Raw genomic sequence first — 18,754 nt, 5'->3', positions numbered from 1 at the left:
ACACACAAAAAATCACGCCAAAAATAATATCAGGTGTCATCGTAAATATAAACACCAGTAGTAGAAAAGCGCACCCAAGAGTGACACGATGTTAGCGATATCCTTGGAAGTGTGCAACCATGCATGAGGCGTGAACAGTGGGCTTACATTATACTGGCCTCACCTTTTGGGCCCATCCACCCGTTCATTGCGGTATTTGACCGACAGCAGCAGGACGACTGACACGACAGAATGGCAACCGCCCACGAACTACACACACACGAGAATGACGCAGTTCCCAAGGGCAGCAGGATAGTTGCCGTCGCTATAGATGGAAGCGCACACTCTACGTACGCCCTTGATTGTAAGTGTGTTGGTTTTAGTTGGCTTGTAAGACCTGGTACGAGATTTTACTTTTTCCGAGTAAGACCTGATGATTTGGGTAGTAGATGACATTTGAACTTGGTGTATCAAACGTCCAGTGATATAATATCAGAGACAAGAAATGAAAGTTTTCAATATCGGTGTCGGGAATCGAACCTGCAACCTCACATATCGTGTTTAGTTTTGTGAGGCATGGTTTTCCCATTGAAGAACGGGGCCAGGTGATGAAAAGTTGTTCAAGTTTACAAGTCGTGAATCCAGTTGTATGCTATACGTGGTTTAAATCTCGCACGCTTTGGTCGAATTCCTTTTATACCACGACACACTGTATTTTTTTCAATGTAGGGTATCTCGATGTCTTCTTAATATCTGGTATTTCTTGCATGTAGACGGTTCATGAGTGAGAGAAAGCATTCCTCCTCGGTTATAGTCGAGGAAGTAAGACCTCGGCAATCGGGATTCGGCGATGCGAGACCTCGGAGTTTCGCTACTCGGTCTTACGTTGCCGATACTCTCTTGCCTCTTACTTCCTCGACCATAACAGGGGCGAGTCTATATTGGGTCCTGCTACTTTGTTGACCGGGGTAGGGGGTAAGGGTTGGAGGAGGGACGGAGGGCGTCAGTTGATTCAGATCGTGAGACGGGTTGACGCGAACCCCTGTGGTTTGTCGTGTAAACGCCGCACTCGGCAATATTCAAGTCATATGTCTATTGCTGAGTGCGGCGTCATTATGCTTCAGTTCGAATAAATCACATGCATCCTCGTCAATCCATTTCACGTACAGCATCAACTGAGTCTGGACGAGAAATTCAGTGATTGACATCATAGGCATCGACCTATGCAAATGGAATACGATGAACCTGACAACCTGATCCCTTTTGTCGCCTCTTAAGACAAGCATGGGTTGCTGAAGACCAATTCTAATCCTGCTCTTCACGGGTTGGCTGTGTATACAGGCCTACTGGTTGTCAATAATCGAACCCGGAGACCCCATCTTCCCGAGGCAAGGGGTTAACTGATTATAAAAGTCTAGTTTCCACCCTTGCCGAATTCCGGAGTTGCGAACGAGATTTCAGTCGACTGCAGAATGCGCAAAAGCATGTGTACCGCCAACTGGGCGTCGACAGATATTTTGCAAACTTTTTATGTTTTTTAGGTGCTCAAGTGATTTGATGCACTTCGCGAGGTGAGAACCGTTGTATTTCAAAATAGATCTTGATTATCGATCAGATCGGCTTGACTGGGCGCCGCCATTTGGTTTGAAACAAATGCAAGTGTTATGAAAGGTGGGATCTGATTGGTCAATAGGAGGGACATAGAAGGGACATTATTCGTAAAAGCCACTGGTGGCGCCAAGACCGAGCCTGGAAATTCCAGCCTTGTTCGGCTAGGATGGAAACTGGACTTTCATAATCAGTTGTAGCCCTTGCCTCGGGAAGATGAGGTCCCGGCATGACGAGCGAAAGCTTGTACCACTAGGCTACCTCACCGCCCGATGGCGTATGTGTCAGAATATATCACAGTATAGCATTCAAATGGCCAGGGAACTTTAACAGTTTTTTTAGAGCAGATACTCACCAGCGTGACGGAAGTCACGTATGATGTTATACGGCAGGATGTTTCAACAATGGAGGACACTATCAAAATCACCTTAAAGTATTACTTCACACATTCTTTCACAGACATCAAACATTCTTGACAGTTTGTTATGCCATAAATGTGAGCAACGACACCACTGCCTAGAAGTTCATTCCCCTAACACGCATTGAGAACGCGTGTAACACGCATGTGACACGGGTGCTCAATGGGTTGCACAAGGGTTGTGCACCCGTTGAACGCGCGTCTTCCACGGGTGTGCAGCGTGTGTGCAACCCGTTGAGCACGCGTGGGTTACTCGTTGCCCACGCGTGCAACATGCGTGCAACACGGGACCGGGTTTCAGTTGACAAAAATATCAAATATTGAATGTTACCCTGTAAGAGTTTCACCGAAGTGGTAAACGTCTAAGACCTGCATCACTTCGGGCTTTCCTCCCAAATTAAGCTGACACGCCGTGATATAACTGGAATACTGTTAAAAGCGGCGTTAAACCCAACTCACTCACTCACCCTGTAAGATCTGTCACATCTATCACGGATTTGATGCTATCGACAGGTCCAGCCATTTCCTATTTCCTCCACTAGTTATTTGAAACTTTTAGGAACATATTTCCCTTCCCCCTTCATCCCAGCTTTCATGCACGCAAGATATAAAACATATACTTAGTGAGATCTTTATATAATCCATACAATAAACTAATGTTCATTCATGGAGATATTGATGGATGTAGGGAACAGTCCCTTTAAATATTTATGATTTAACAGACAAATGTATGTACAATTTGACAGATTATAACAATATGAATATCAAAATTCATCACCACTTGCCAAGTTCACTAATATGTCACCAATTAGAATTTGTCACAGAGAAACACGGAATCTAACTAAGTCTGATCTTCTTTGACATAGAAAGCGTGAACTGGTTGAGTGACTTCTTTCCCTCAGAATAACACACAGAGAAGGAAAGGGCTAAAAATCCTGAAGACATCCTGTATCCTGTATTTCCTCTAATAATCAAATGTTACCTTTGGCAGCAACAAACACTGATACTCAGCAGGACAATTTTGGGCAATTGTAAAAAATCACAACCCCTAATGTGAAACCCCCAGTGATTGTTAAGATTCTTTTTAATCCTATCTGCAGTCAGACAACATGACAGTCTATATTCATTTCCAATATCCTCAAACAAATAGTGGGCAATGTCAGAATTTCACCCTCTGCAAAGATACCTCTATTTCCCTACAAAACATCCTCTAATTAACTTCTACAAAAAAACCCAAACAAACATAAGGTGCGGTGTGGGGAAATGTCCAGTATTTAATACCAAGAGAACTACTTTTGACTATTTTTATATTTTGACTATAAATTATAAATGACTTATGTATATAAAAAAATTATGTAAATACGGATATATTGAAAATGATACTAGAACCTGTGGCTTGTGTTACAGAGGGAGAAAGTTTCAAAGGCGTAATATAAAAGTAATGTATAGCTTTGTTAGATGTAAAGCATAGCAGAATATAGTAATATATACAGGCTGTTCTTTGGCATTAGGGGCCTGCTAAATAAAGGAAAACGGAAATAAAACCTGGCCTTAACATAGCGTTTGTACAAGAAACACATTCTCAAGCAAAATTAATTAAACATTAAGAAACCTGAAAGACGCTTTTGGCGTTCAATCCGTAATCTGTAGGTTTGTTCACAGGGTCAAGACGTCGATCTTCCTGAAGCATCTGCTATACTCGCCTTATTCCGCGAGAGAAGTTTCTGCTCTTGTGACCTACTGCGAGAGTAGGTTTCCTTCCCGAGAATACCCCTGCCTTCTGGCTTCAAACGATCGAGGCATTTGTTTGGTAATCTAGGCTTACATACATTTACATATGCACGCACACATATATAAACCATGCACACATACATACATACATACATACATACATACATACATACATACATACATACATACATACATACATACATACACATACAGTCATGTAATTACACGTACATACTAAATAGGAAGGACGCGTGTGTATTGATCTGTTGTCTAAATCACTGACCCATCAAGCGTGTCAGTCATCATGTATCAAACCTTTATAACCGTTGAGATTGTGATAACTGTCATACCTGACTTATTTGTCTGAATGGCACGTCTGAAAACAATTTTCTGTGCTATAGAATCAAAGTACCGGCCTGCTACATGTATATAACGTACACATATGTTACGATGATGTGTCATTCCTTAATCAGTACGATGTGTGTTATAAGTATATACACTTAAAAGTAGCATGTTAACGATGATAATGACAGAGAGATAAATAAACGAAGGTAAAGTAATTATGGTCCAATACAAACAATGTTCCGCCAAACCTCATAAACAAGATCACTGAAAGTCGTACTAAAGACGTTTAATGTCAAATCACAAAAAAACATTTGAATAGCAATACCATTTACAAGGATCACGTATTCTCTTAACACCATCGCAAAACATCACGTTCACAATAGTACTCATATTTTCCAACAATATCACATCTATAAATGAGACATCAGCAAGTACACAATAAAAATGTGTATTCATTTGACATTTTTCGTCAGGATAACCAAAAATTCTCTCCTTGTTACCACCTCCAAGTTCAGCTTAACATGGGTCCTCCTTTGGTCAAAAGTTTGTTCCCCCTGTAATGAGTGTGTCACGCGTTGCACATGAGTGATGAACAGGTGCTCACCCGTTTTCAACGCGTTGCACACGCGTGACGGACGGGTTCCACACGAGTGACCAACGAGGTGAACACTGTTTGCGTGCCGCGTTGCCCATGCGTGTAAGGGGAATGGACTTTTAGGCAGTAGTGCATATAACTCTCAAACACCCACGTGTGAGACTGTATAAATGTCAAGGCATGGCCTTCAGTACCTCGCGAAGGCCATATTAGATTGGCTCGAAGCACAAACGAACATTCTGGTATTTTGTGTGAACCGACGCCCATGAACGCATCAAATGTGACGTCATAGATCCACGACTGGAGATGCACCGTTTGACTCGTGCAGGATTGGCGATAAGTTTAGAAACCACGTGCAGCTTATAATTATAAGAATAAAGACACTCTGTGTTAAGACTTGACTGGTTGTTAGTTTTGTCATCAGGCTATACACATTTGAAACATCTCTTTTCAACGTACATCCTTTCTGTATGTTTCTATGGTTCGCAGCCCGTGAAGATCCGGGGTATAATAGGTCTTCAGCAACCCATACTTGCCTTAAAAGGCGACCATGCTTGTCGTGAAAGGCGACTAAAGAGATCTGGTGGTCAGTCTCGCTGACTTGGTTGAAGCATGTCATCGATCCCAAGTGTGTGGTTCGATGCTCATGATATCAATCACTGGATTGTCTGGTCCATACTCGATTATTTACAGACCGCCGTCATATAGCTGTAATATTGCTGAGTGCGGCGTAAAATAACAAACTCACTCACTCAAACCAACCAACCAATCTATGGTTCGCGTTTCTGTTGGCGGTGAATATATTATCGGAATCATCTCCATTACAGTCTACATTGACAACATGTGGACACCCCGGGACTACGTCGTCATGGTGACTGTTCCCGAGTTGGATTCCTCCATAAAACACACGTGGAGTGAAGGTAACCTTTGAGCAATAACACAGTGAGTGAGTGAGTGAGTGAGTGAGTGAGTGAGTGAGTGAGTGAGTGAGTGAGTGAGTGAGTGAGTTATGTCACTTTGAACTGGCTTGGGCGGATACAGAGAGAGAAGGGGGGGGTGCAGGGGTGCGCACCCCCCCTTTTTATTTCGACAAAAATCTTTATTTCTGTATAAATTACCACCAAAGACATTAAATAGATCTTAATTGTGCACCCCACCTTTTCAAAAAAGCTGTATCCGCCCATGACTGGTCAGTTGGTCAGGGGAGAAAGCCGGATTGGTGCAGGTCATTCGCCATCCCCGAACACGGGAGATTGTTGCTTTTTCGCGCAGTTTAACGCTGTTTTTACACATTTTGTGATGGGGCGACAATGCCAAAACGCGACATATTTTGTATTTGAATGTCGCATTGTTGCCCTTTGGTAAAATACAAAAATAATGTTAAAAGCGCGAAAATGCGAGAAATGGTCAAAATGTCGTGTTGTCGCATTGTCGCACTTCGGTAAATTTTGACTCATTTTGCTTGCTTTTGTAAGGGCGACAATGCGACAATGCGACAGCACGACAATGTCTCTTCTAAGATTCCATAGTTACACGGCATAAAGGACATTACTGATTTATCACGGAGTTTGACTAAGAAATATTGTCTTAGAGTTTTGTTTTGTTTGTTTCCTTGTTGTTTAACGCACACTCAGCAAAATTCTAGCTATGTGACGTCTCTCTGTAAATATAGCCTAGTCTGGGTCAGACAATCCAATGATTCATATTGTGAGCAACGATTCTAATCCTGATTCCCTACAGGGGTAGAATTTTGTAAGGCCGAAGGCAATATAATTTATTTCCAGTATTGTATCGTGGAATAGAAATAACTCTACCAAAGTTGTGCAGTATGTTTTTCACTGATGTACATGTAGCCATCTGGGTTCTTACTTGTAAGATCCGTGAATATCTGGGGTAAAATACACTACTGCCTAGAAGTTCATTCCCCTTACACGCATGGGCAACGCGTTACGCAACCAGTGTGCATCGGGTTGGTCACGCGTGTGATACCCGTGTGCAACGCGTTGCACACGGGTGTGCACCCCGTCCGCCACTCGTGTGCAACGCGTGACACACTCATTAGAGGGGGAACAAACTTTTGACCAAAGGAGGACCCGTCTTAAGCTGAACCTGGAGGTGGTAACAAGGAGAGAAAATTTTGTTATCCTGACGAAAAATGATAATGCACATGTATTTCCTAATGTCTCCTTTCTTTATGTGATTTTGTGGGAATAACATGAATACTGTTGTGATCAAATAGATGTGTTTTGTTTTATACGACCATTGCTTCTAAATCCGATGGTGTTAAGAGAATACATGGTCCTGGAACATGTTATTGCAATTGAAATGCTTTTATTGTGATTTGACATTAACCGTCTGTAGTACGACTTTCAGTGATAATATGTATGAGGTTTGGCGGCGCATTGTTTTTATTGGACCCTAATTACTTTGTGATGACTTGGACTCTTTATCACAGCTCCATAGCCGTGAGGCTGGAAAAGAGCAGCATGTAATTAATGAGGGTGGGTTATATCATTGAGGATACACTTGAGGGAGAGAATACTAATTACCGTACTACAGGAAGAGACCTGTAGACGTAAGCGCGGGGTTGTGTTTTAGCTGGCCGTTCGATAATGGCCGCCAGGAGAAGTGAGCTTTGACTGCGTCATCTAAAATAAATAATAAGATACAGCAGTGTTATTTTCACGGTCTGTTGAATAAACTCCCAGTGCAACGGTCAATGTATCTTCTACTTGATCCTTGATACATCATTTTGGCATTCACAATATATAGTATTTCAACGTACAAAAGAGCACTGATCTAAAGCAATTCCGCGGGAGTAGTTGTTACCTGTGCATTACTGTATTTTCTCAGTGAGTACCCGGATGATATAGCAGAAATCTAGACTTGTTCGCAACCTGTGCTCGCCATTCGTAAGCGCATTTTTATTGAAAGTAGAAGGACATATGGTCACACTGATCAACAAAAATGAAATACAGTTTTTGAAATGTAGGTATATTTGTGGGGAGCATCGGTAATGGTGATGCAGTTTTGATAAGTCACTTGCTTGGTAATTGTGCGATCTTCGTGTACACTATTTTGACTTGCAACACAAAGAAAATATTTCATCTGCACATTGCTTATTTTACCGTGTGTATATGTTTACATTCAAAATGTAAACAGATTTCACTAAGGAAATGTATTAAACGCCTAAATATTCAGTTTATTTTACAAATTAACTGAAAAATATGTCCATCTTTATTAATATGATAACGAATTCCAAATATTTGTTTATGTTTAATATCATCACCAAGTACAGTTCTGTATTGTTTGGCTTCTTTTCTTAGCATAATTGATATATTGTGATGTGTTTAAGCTCTTTTGGTCGTCTTTATCATTTTTAGTCAGTCGGTTAAATAAATAAATGGATTATTCAGTCAATTTGTAAAATGACTGAAATATTTAGATATTTAATAAATTGCCTGAGTGAATCATATTTTACACATTGACTGTAACATATACACGCTTACAAAAGAAAATACTTGTGAAAACAACGTCTATCGCACATCGAAAAACTTCCCAACCAAACGGAAAAGAACAAGAATGATTCTGTTCAAAGCTGCAGCGAATGAATGAAAACAAAATGCAAATATCATTATTACAACCTACCAAAGTTATAATGTATCCGGGAATATCAACATAAAGGAACAATATCCATTGCGTCTGCAGCTGTAAAGAAATACTTATTCGATGTCAAATGCCTATGTGAGAATCAAATACTTTAATAATAATTATTTGGAAACAATATTTGGAATATATATGAAATATATTAAAATATTTAAATATATCGTTTTTAAACGTTATTTAAATGTATCGAATATTATAACCCGTATCTGTTTCTTAACTGATCACTTAGTTTGTTTCAATTGTTTCACATAGGTGCCAAGTTAGCTGAGAAAGCCCACGTGACAACTATTTTTATGATGTCCACGGTTCTTAAAAACATACATTGAGTTAGATAACAATGAACAACCAGTCAGTGTATTATCGGTTACCCTTTGAACAAAGTATGTTGTTTTTACATCTGTACTTCACGCCATGATATGAGTGTATTCCCTAGGTTTAGTAACCCTACCTTCACATGTAAACACTTACTTTTGACATATCCACTGTGCAAGATAACAGTAATTAATCAATCAACGTATTTCCTGTTGATCCTTTGATGTCTGGGAATGATCAGTTGATTTACAAAAAAAGTAAATCAACTGATCATACATCTCTTGCTGGGCTGCCACGTGCATAATTCACATTCCACCTCACTTCAAACCTGGATTTAGATTAAATAATTACCCCAGGTACAAGAAAGACCAAATTTGAACCTTTATCCGGTAATCTGAGTGGTGCTACAACTGAGTATACATAATATATATTCATTAACTGAGCAGCATGTGAATTACGACAAATACAGAAGTGTAGGGTTATACCAGAAAATGTGGATGACAACAAGGGAGTAGTAATTGTATCATCCACGCAATCCGAAATCCGCAAATGCTTTCACTCAGCGATACTTTTTTTATTATCAAACTGTAACAATCAGGGGTATTTCCAAATAACGACATCCGATGAGCTTTCGCCGTTATTTGTCTGTTTGTTTAGGCTGAAGAAATTAATTACCATGCGCCCTTTGTTGAAATCTTCATAGATCACGGGTAACCAATCAGTTTTCAAAAATGCGAAAGTTTATTTAGCTGTCCTTGCAGACTGGTAGCCCAGTCTCTTGTCACGCTCGGTTGCGTTAACGAGCAAATTGACTCACGGCAGCTAGTAAGCCCAAGCGGAAATCCAAAGGTCGTATTACCTGAAGAATCAACCTTCATTTGCGAAATATCTACTGCTCTTAAAATCAATATTTCTCCCAATACTAAAATTCAGAACTTTCTAACCAAGGATTACCAGTTGAAACTGGTCGATGGCTGAACATTCCCAGGGAAGACAGCCAGTGTCCACTCTGTGATTCTATCGCTGTGGGAGATGAATTGCATTATTCATTCCGATGTGAAGCTTTACACCAACGGCGATATGAACTCTTAAATAAGCAATATCTTAAGTTTCCAAACATTTAAGAAAATTATGACCACTAACAGTGTAAGAAATCTAAAAGGCCTATCTAAATTCCTTAACAATGTGTACAATACAATTGGTAAATTGTATTAGTATCCACGTATCCTATTTTTATTATTTTTGTTAAATTGTACATAATAAAAATTGTAGATAATTGTATGTCATGTTATTCTAAGAATAAATGAGTTTGAGTTTGAGTTCGACACCCGAGAAGAAGCCAGAGATTAGTGCTCCTTTTTGAATAGTTTACAATCATGTGTTTTAGGGTTAGCTGTGTTGGCTTAAACGTATTTTTATTTCAAAAGAAATCTGGATCGGTAAACAAGCAAAACTTGCTTATGTAATACCTCTCCAGGTAACAACTTAACAACAGCTGGATATATATATATAAGAGAGTGATGAACATAAACATACAAAATGCACAAATGAAATACACGAAGCCAGTACACTGAAGCAAGTGGTGTCTGTGAAATAAGGTAATGCAGTTTTCCTTTACTACATGCATAAAATTAAGCTACTCAAACCTTTTGCTTTTGACAATGATGTCATGAACTGATTTAAGAAGAGTCATGTTTGTAGAACTGCTTAACTACTGCCATGTAATATCATGTTTATTAATAATTGCATCAGAACGATTAATTGAGGATTTGATTTCTTTTAATGAGCGAGCATTAGTTACTTCATCGGATAGAGGGTTCCGCAGGTTGATCATATCCAGAAGAAATGATAATAAGCATAGGTCTGTGTTCTACATTTGATTGTTTGTATGTTGAATCTTTTTCTAAGGTTATATTTGCTGTTATCAGAGAATTGAATATACACTTTTCAAATATTTTGGCTAAGCAACTTGTGAGTGCTACAGGTCTATGATTTGGGCATTCATGTTCATCGCTGACACTGACACCGCATCAGCCCGGCAGTGGACTTGACACAGTTATTTGCGCACTGATTATATAACTCCTACAGACAGGTGGGGTGGTTGTTCAAAGCGAAACGGACGACCCCGTCTGTTATCTAATAAATGCTGTGCGGCGCCTTTGATCTTGCCTCCAACCATACACCTTATAGTAGTAAACGACGATCAGGATGGCCTGGAAATAAACACAATACTGTCTGCCCAGTGTATCCACAATTAACTAGAATGCTTCATATCTACAAATATATATATAGAAAATTGCATCAGTGTGGTTTATCATGTACAATGCTTTCTTACGCTTGGTGAGGCAGACTGAAATTGAACATTAGGATAACGTCAGCAGGGATAAAAGAGGTCATACCAAAGAACTTTATTTACTAGTGGAAAAATCAGACATTCCGATCAACCACTACAAGCCCCGGCCGGTGTTTGCACTTCTTTATTTAATCATTACGCTTTTTTACCCTAATAATATAAGTGCTTCCCCGTGTGCGAGATAGGCTAAAGTCGGAAAGCGCACGTTAAATCTCCGAGGTACCTATCTACCAGAACTTTATTTGCTGTTCTGGTCATACATAAATATATGTAAGTTACGTACATGGGGAGGCTACATTATTTACAGCTTACAGCAATATAGTGCAAATATTATGTTCAATAAAAGAAAACGTTGATAGATCTATAACACACTTTTTGTACTTTTAAACAAACTGTGGACTTTTAAGACATTTTCGCTTATTGTAATAACATCTAGCTAACCAATCATGTCTATCTATGAAATCTACAAGCATAGTTGCTGTCAAACCTAAAAAAACATATACAGGGAGGTAAGTTTTGACTTGCCAAGCACCTTAAGGTGAGTTTACTTTTAAACTGTCAAAAGCTATTGTCCCTTCAATACTAGTATAAGTCTGGAAGCTGTCTCTCGGACTGTTATGAGTTATGATGTATTTTATGATATAACTGGGGAATGTTCAAATTAGTTACTGTCATTTAATCCAACGTTCTAACTGTCAACTGTCTCAACAGGATCATAGGTTTGGTTATATATCTCCTCCCTGTCTCTATGTCTTAAGTTGGTAATCGGTAACTGCGGTCCAAATGTATCAACTTATTCATCTATTGTTGCAAACTTGACTGATTTAAACATATCTTATTGATCATGAACTACTCAGTCAGTCAAGCACCTGTATCAGAAATTTAAAACCAGCCATGTTTCATGTAGTCCCAATATCACTGAAAAATGCCGATGTAACGTGACATATAAATTTACTCACAGACAATATATTTTTCGTGAGAGTGAAGCACAATTTTATTAAAGTTTTATTAACAATTTCATAAACTATAATAATATTAATATTAAAATTCATCATCACTTGCCAAGTGTATGAAAATGTCCCCATTTGGGAGATGTCACATATAAACAAGGATTCGAACTAAATTTGATCGTCTTTGACACTGAGGTTTATCCCCACTTTGCCAGCAAACTGCAGAAGATTAACAGTGAGTGAGTGAGCATCGTTTCTATGTTTATACAAGAAAAGATGTCATGCCAAAAACGCTCACAGTAGTTAGTGAGTAAACTCACAACCTGTCATGACCTGGTTGAGTGACTTCCTCCAATCAACATGAAAGGATTACCCACAGAGAAAGAAAGGATTAAAGTCACCCATAAATCTTCTCCTAACGTAGTACTCCAACTTCTAAATGCCTCTCAAAGAAGGATTAAAATCCTAAAGATATCCTATCTACGTGGTATAGGTACTCACAACCTCTAATAATAAACTGTTACGTTTGGTATCCCCAGCAATACTCACCATGGTCATTGGGCAAATGTAAAAATCACAAACCCTAACGAGATTCTGTCAACATGGTCACACCCGGTGATTGTGAAGATCTCAAATTCTATCAACTGTCAGACAGCATGGCTGTTCATATTCATTTACAACATCCTCTTATAATTAGTATAAAAGTGTCCCACACAAAACCTTCTTTTATTTATTCTTTCAAAATACAACACAGAAAGTGGGGTGTGGGGAAATGGGACATATTCCTACGTGAAATAATGAGACATTAGTAGTGGTGACGGCTATATCATAATTGTACTGTCTAAAGCATAAATTTGGCGAACGAAAAACGTTATATTTGCAATCAAATGGAATGACTCGTGTGGGCAAATGAATATGTTCGCAATCCACAAACAATCATTTTATTAATGGCGAACATTTACCAACCCGCGACAATCGTGTCAACACGGGGGTTCCCCTAGCAATAAACTCGCATCTAAATTCACTACTGTTCTACTGTCGGCTAGCCACAATGGCTAGACTGGACCCTAGTGGAATGGTTCATGCCATAAAAGTCTAGCAACCGAACACTAATTAAGATGGGCCGACCTTGTATTTACGGTCTGGTGAGCACAGCTCAATGGCCGCTCATTAACTCAAATTTCACATCTCACTGTTTTGTTTTATCTCACTATTCATTTGATAAATTTGTCAACTTCAACTGGAACCCGGTCCCGTGTTACACGCGTGGCACACGCGTGTGCAACGGGTTGCACACGCGACGCACACCCGTTGCACACCCGTGTCCAACGGGTGCTCACCCCGTGTGCAACCCGTTGAGCACCCGTGTCACATGCGTGTTACACGCGTTCTCAACGCGTGTTAGGGGAATGAACTTTTAGGCAGTAGTGTAGGTCTTCAGCAACCCATGCTTGCCGTAAAAGGCGACGGTGCTTGTCGTAAGAGGCGACACACGCGACTTGGTAGTCAGCCTCGCTGACTTGGTTGATGCATGTCATCGTGCGGCGTTAAGACCCGTGAAGATTCCGGAATGGAATAGGTCTTCAGCAACCCATGCTTGCCGTAAAAGGCGACTATGCTTGTCGTAAAAGGCGACTAACGGGATCGGATGGTCAGGCTCGCAGACTTGGTTGATGCATGTCATCGATCCTAATTGGGTGGATCGATGCTCATGATGTCAATCACTGGATTGTCCGGTCCAGACTCGATTATTTACAGACCAGCGTCATATAGCTGCAATATTGCTGAGTGCGGCGTTAAACAACAAACAAACAAACAAACGTTAATTACTCGTAATTCCGGCATACCAATGTTCGTTCACCCACAGCTTTGTTCAAGTTCAACAAGCAGAATCTGGCCACTCTGATGGATGAGCAGGTGGAGAAGGTGAACAAAGACCTACACGCAGCCCGGGAGAAAATGCGCAAAAGGAACGTGAGTGGCACAGAATGGACGGACCTGTGTAACTCCCCATGGTCACAACATGTCTAGGCCTCATGCTTGTCCCCATTTTGTTTCCTAGTCATAAACGATCCAGACCTCATGCTTGTCTCCCCATTGTGATTACTGGTCATAAGCGATCCAGACCTCATGCTTGTCTCCCCGATTGTGATTGCTGGTCACCACAGGTCTAGATCTCATGCTTGTCTCCCCATTGTGATTACTGGTCATAAACGATCCAGACCTCATGCTTGTCTCCCCGATTGTGATTGCTGGTCACCACAGGTCTAGATCTCATGCTTGTCACCCAATGATGAATATTTGTCTCCGCAGATCCAGACCTCATGCTTGTCTCTCCCTCGTAATTCCTGGTCATAACGGATCCAGACCTCATGCTTGTCTCTCTATTGTGATTCCTGGTCACCACAGATCCAGACCTCATGCTTGTCTCCCTTTTTGTAATTCCTGGTCATAACGGATCCAGACCTCATGCTTGTCTCCCTATTGTGATTCCTGGTCACCACAGATCCAGACCTCATGCTTGTCTCCCTATTGTAATTCCTGGTCATAACGGATCCAGACCTCATGTTTGTCTCCCTATTGTAATTCCTGGTCATAACGGATCCAGACCTCATGCTTGTCTCCCTATTGTGATTCCTGGTCATAACGGATCCAGACCTCATACTTGTCTCCCTATTGTGATTCCTGGTCACCACAGATCCAGATCTCATGCTTTTCTCCCCATCGTGATTCCTAGTCATAACGGATTCAGACCTCATGCTTATCTTCCATTTTGATTCCTTGTCATACCAAGTGAAGACCTCATGCTTTTCTCCCCCTGGTGATTTCTGGTCACAACAGATTCAGGTGAGGTGAGGTGAGGTAAGGTGAAATTGGGTTTAACGTCGCGTCCAAGATTATTGCACTTATATAGCGACGTGCATGCACGTGTGTGTCTGTGGCTGCTTGTACTAGTCCGGACTGATGAAGATTTATAGTGCCGCAGTTTAACATGAATAACCCACTCAGACACAGTTTACTGACTCCGAGCCGACCAGTCCTTGTTTTAGCCCCTTAATGTCGAGCGCCAGACCACAGATTCAGACCTCATGCTTGTCTCCCCAAGGCGATCCTTGGTCATAACGGATTCAAAACTCATGCTTTTCTCCCCCTGGTGATTCCTAGTCATAACGGATCCAGACCTCATGCTTTTCTCCCTCTGGTGATTCCTAGTCATAACGGATCCAAAACGCATGCTTTTCTCCCCCTGGTGATTCCTAGTCATAACGGATCCAAAACGCATGCTTTTCTCCCCCTGGTGATTCCTAGTCATAACGGATCCAAATGCATGCTTTTCTCCCCCTGGTGATTCCTAGTCATAACGGATCCAAAACTCATGCTTGTCTCCCCATTGTGATTCCTGGTCATTACGGATCCAGACCTCATGCTTGTCTCCCTATTGTAATTCCTGGTCATAACGGATCCAGACCTCATGCTTGTCTCCCTATTGTGATTCCTGGTCACCACAGATCCAGACCTCATGTTTGTCTCCCTATTGTGATTCCTGGTCACCACAGATCCAGACCTCATGCTTGTCTCCCCATTGTGATTCCTGGTCATAACGGATCCAGACCTCATGTTTGTCTCCCTATTGTAATTCCAGGTCATAACGGATCAGACCTCATGCTTGTCTCCCCATTGTGATTCCTGGTCATAACGGATCCAGACCTCATGCCTGTCTCCCTATTGTAATTCCAGGTCATAACGGATCAGACCTCATGCTTGTCTTCCTATTGTGATTCCTGGTCACCACAGATCCAGACCTCATGCTTGTCTCCCTATTGTGATTCCTGGTCATAACGGATCCAGACCTCATGCTTGTCTCTCCATTATGATTCCTGGTCATAACGGATCCAGACCTCATGCTTGTCTCTCCATTGTGATTCCTGGTCACCACAGATCCAGATCTCATGCTTGTCTCTCCATTGCGATTCCTGGTCACCACAGATCCAGATCTCATGCTTGTCTCTCCATTGCGATTCCTGGTCACCACAGATCCAGATCTCATGCTTGTCTCTCCATTGTGAATCTTAGTCATAACTATTATGGGTGACTAAAATTTCACGAGCAAATATGAGTTGATTACCATAAGAGTGTACAATCTTTTCTTACACCCCCAGAGCAAATCAACCTGTGTTACCCCGTGTGAGAATAAAGGTCCCCAGCAACCCTTGCTTGTCGTAAGACGCGACTACATGGATCGGGTGGTCAGGCTCTGTGACCTAGTTGATTCCGGGTCATCGTTAGCTGACAGCCTGGGTCATAATATTAATCACTGGGTTGTCTGATCCAAACTCGATTATTTACACGCCGTCAGCATTTCGCTGGAATATTGCTTAGTGCAGCTTTGAACACGGGTTAAATACATGACCAGGTTAGAATATTAGAGTGAGTGTGAGTGAGTTTGGTTTAACGTGGCTTTTAACAGTTATATCGAGGCGTGTCAGCTTAATTTGGGAGGAAAGCCCGAAGTGATGCAGGTCTCAGACGTTTACCACTTCGGTGAAACCCACGAGCACGGGTATGGTGCTGACAAACCTAGAAACATAATCGGGGCCAACCGGGATTCGAATCCACAATCATAGGTTTCTAGCGTGCCCAAGGGACGCAACTCTGCACAGCGAATCGCGGCGCCTTAGACGACTGCGCCACCCGTGCCCCCTAGAATATTAAAAAAGGCTACATAAGAACCTCTAAAATCAGGTGTATTGATGTCTCACCTCTACACTGAGTGATTTCAGAACGCTTTATTAATTTCCTAAATTATGTACTTTTGTGGTCCAAAAGCATCCTTATCAACCCTTCCTCTGTGAAGGAAGAAACTTGTTTGATGACGTAACAAAACCTTTTCCTCATGCACGGTATTGAAAATATGATTTCCATGTTATAGGTGACTGCACAATGCAGACATTTATTCAAGTATTCACGGTATGTCTTCTCTACCAGGTGAAGGGGAAGGTCCGTGCCATGTTCTCAGGCAACGTAGGTCACGCCATCTGCCACGCTGCAGAGGAGGAGAAGGCAGTCTTCATCATCATGGGAAACCGCGGGCACAGCATGTTGCGTAGGACGGTGACCGGAAGTATCAGCAACTACGTCATCAACCATTCCAAGATCCCGGTAATGGTCTGCAGACAGAATCATTGAGGGAGTCATGGAGTCATGGAGTCACTACCAGGACTCCATCGTCACATTGATACTTTTTACTATGTTGACACACATTGGGCTTCATTTACACAATTTTCATAAAAAAAGAAGTTAAAACTGTACCGGCGCAGTTTTGAATATTTTGAATTGTATTAAACTATTTCTTCATAAAAATGGTACACGTAGATGCCGACTGGCATGTTAGGCTTGCTCTTACATAACGCTGTCATGATGGTCAGTGCGGCGTGCCCGGCCCGTGGGTGTCATCAAAGTGGTAAACGTCTAAGACTTCTATCACTGTGTGAGGGGCGGTCGGGTAGCCTAGTGGTTAAAGCGTTCGTTCGTCGCGCCGAAGACCCGGGTTCGATTCCCGACATGGGTACAATGTGTGAAGCCCATTTCTGGTGTCCCCCGCCGTGATATTGCTGGAATATTGCTAAAACGTAAAACCATACTCACTCACTCACTCACTCTCACTTCGTGCTTTCCTCCCAAATCAAGCTACATTGAGCGATTTCAGAACGATTGAGGAATTTCCTAAATTATGTAGTTTTTTGGGCCAACAGCATTCTTATCAACCATTCCTCAGTGAAGGAAGAAACTTGCTTGATGACGGAAGAAAACCTTTTTCTCATACACGGTATTGAAACCATACTCACTCACTCAGTATCATTTCTTGCTTTCCTCCCACATCAAGCTGTCACACCTTGATATAACGAAAATACGGTTAAAAGCTGCGTTACTTAAACTCACCCGCTCACTCACAACTGGCGTCGGGTAATGAAAGCGTGAATAGGGGTTTCCCCTTTCAACAAAAAAACGCATAAAACTGTTTCAACCGCCCAATAACGTAGTGTAGAGGATTAAGGAATTATTAAATCATATCGTCCTTATCATCCGAATTATGATAATTTTCAGTTACTTCGACATAGGTCATAACTCAGGTGTCATATTTGTACAAATACAATAGTCCTTGTAGTTTTGTATCTTCTAGACACAATAAATGATACCATTAGTTCTTTTTTCGTTTGGATGTTTAAAACGGGGCGGTCGGGTAGCCCAGTGGTTAAAGCGTGCGCTCGTCACCCGTGTTCGATTCCGGAAAGGGTACAATGTGTGAAGCCCATTTCTGGTGTTCCCCGTCGTGATATTGCTGGAATATTGCTAAAAGCGGCGTATAACCATACTCACTCCTTAAGGCTGTCAGCCACTACAGGTCCCATGGGTCAGCGGTACACCATATGATATCGCAACTACAGGCCACGGAGATACATAATCAAGGCAAACCGGGATTCGCACCCACGTTGATAGGTTCCTGGCTCGTCTAAGGTACGCAACTGTGCACAACAAATTGTGGCGTCTGACGACAGCGCCCATTTGAAACATCTATTATCATTATTACGGAATATACTGTTTGTCTTGACCCTGTTGAAGATGATGTTCCAGCCATAGCACGGAGGCCTGTAAATACTGATCTGGATCAGGCAAAACAGTGACTGATATCATGAGCAACAATCCATGTATTCGGGATGAAAATTTAAGTTAGATTTGTTTGTTTGTTTGGTAGTTTGTTGTTAAACGCCGCTTTCAGTAATATTCCAGCTATACGA

At 41.4% G+C, this 18,754-nt stretch overlaps 1 protein-coding gene across 1 annotated transcript; it reads left to right on the top strand.

The window, feature by feature from the left end:
* Positions 1–231: 231 nt before the first annotated feature.
* On the top strand, positions 232–17,236 carry LOC139444642 (universal stress protein YxiE-like). Its single transcript, XM_071225562.1, has 4 exons — positions 232–343; positions 5,504–5,596; positions 13,825–13,931; positions 16,944–17,236. The coding sequence occupies exons 1-4, from the start codon at positions 232–234 to the stop codon at positions 17,142–17,144; spliced, it is 513 nt and encodes a 170-aa protein (XP_071081663.1). The 3' UTR covers positions 17,145–17,236.
* Positions 17,237–18,754: the final 1,518 nt, after the last annotated feature.

This window comes from Haliotis cracherodii, unplaced genomic scaffold (assembly GCF_022045235.1).
Source record: "Haliotis cracherodii isolate W230 unplaced genomic scaffold, xgHalCrac1.p SCAF_6, whole genome shotgun sequence".
NCBI classification, from domain to species: domain Eukaryota; kingdom Metazoa; phylum Mollusca; class Gastropoda; order Lepetellida; family Haliotidae; genus Haliotis; species Haliotis cracherodii.
This window is presented reverse-complemented; position numbering and strand designations above follow the sequence as displayed.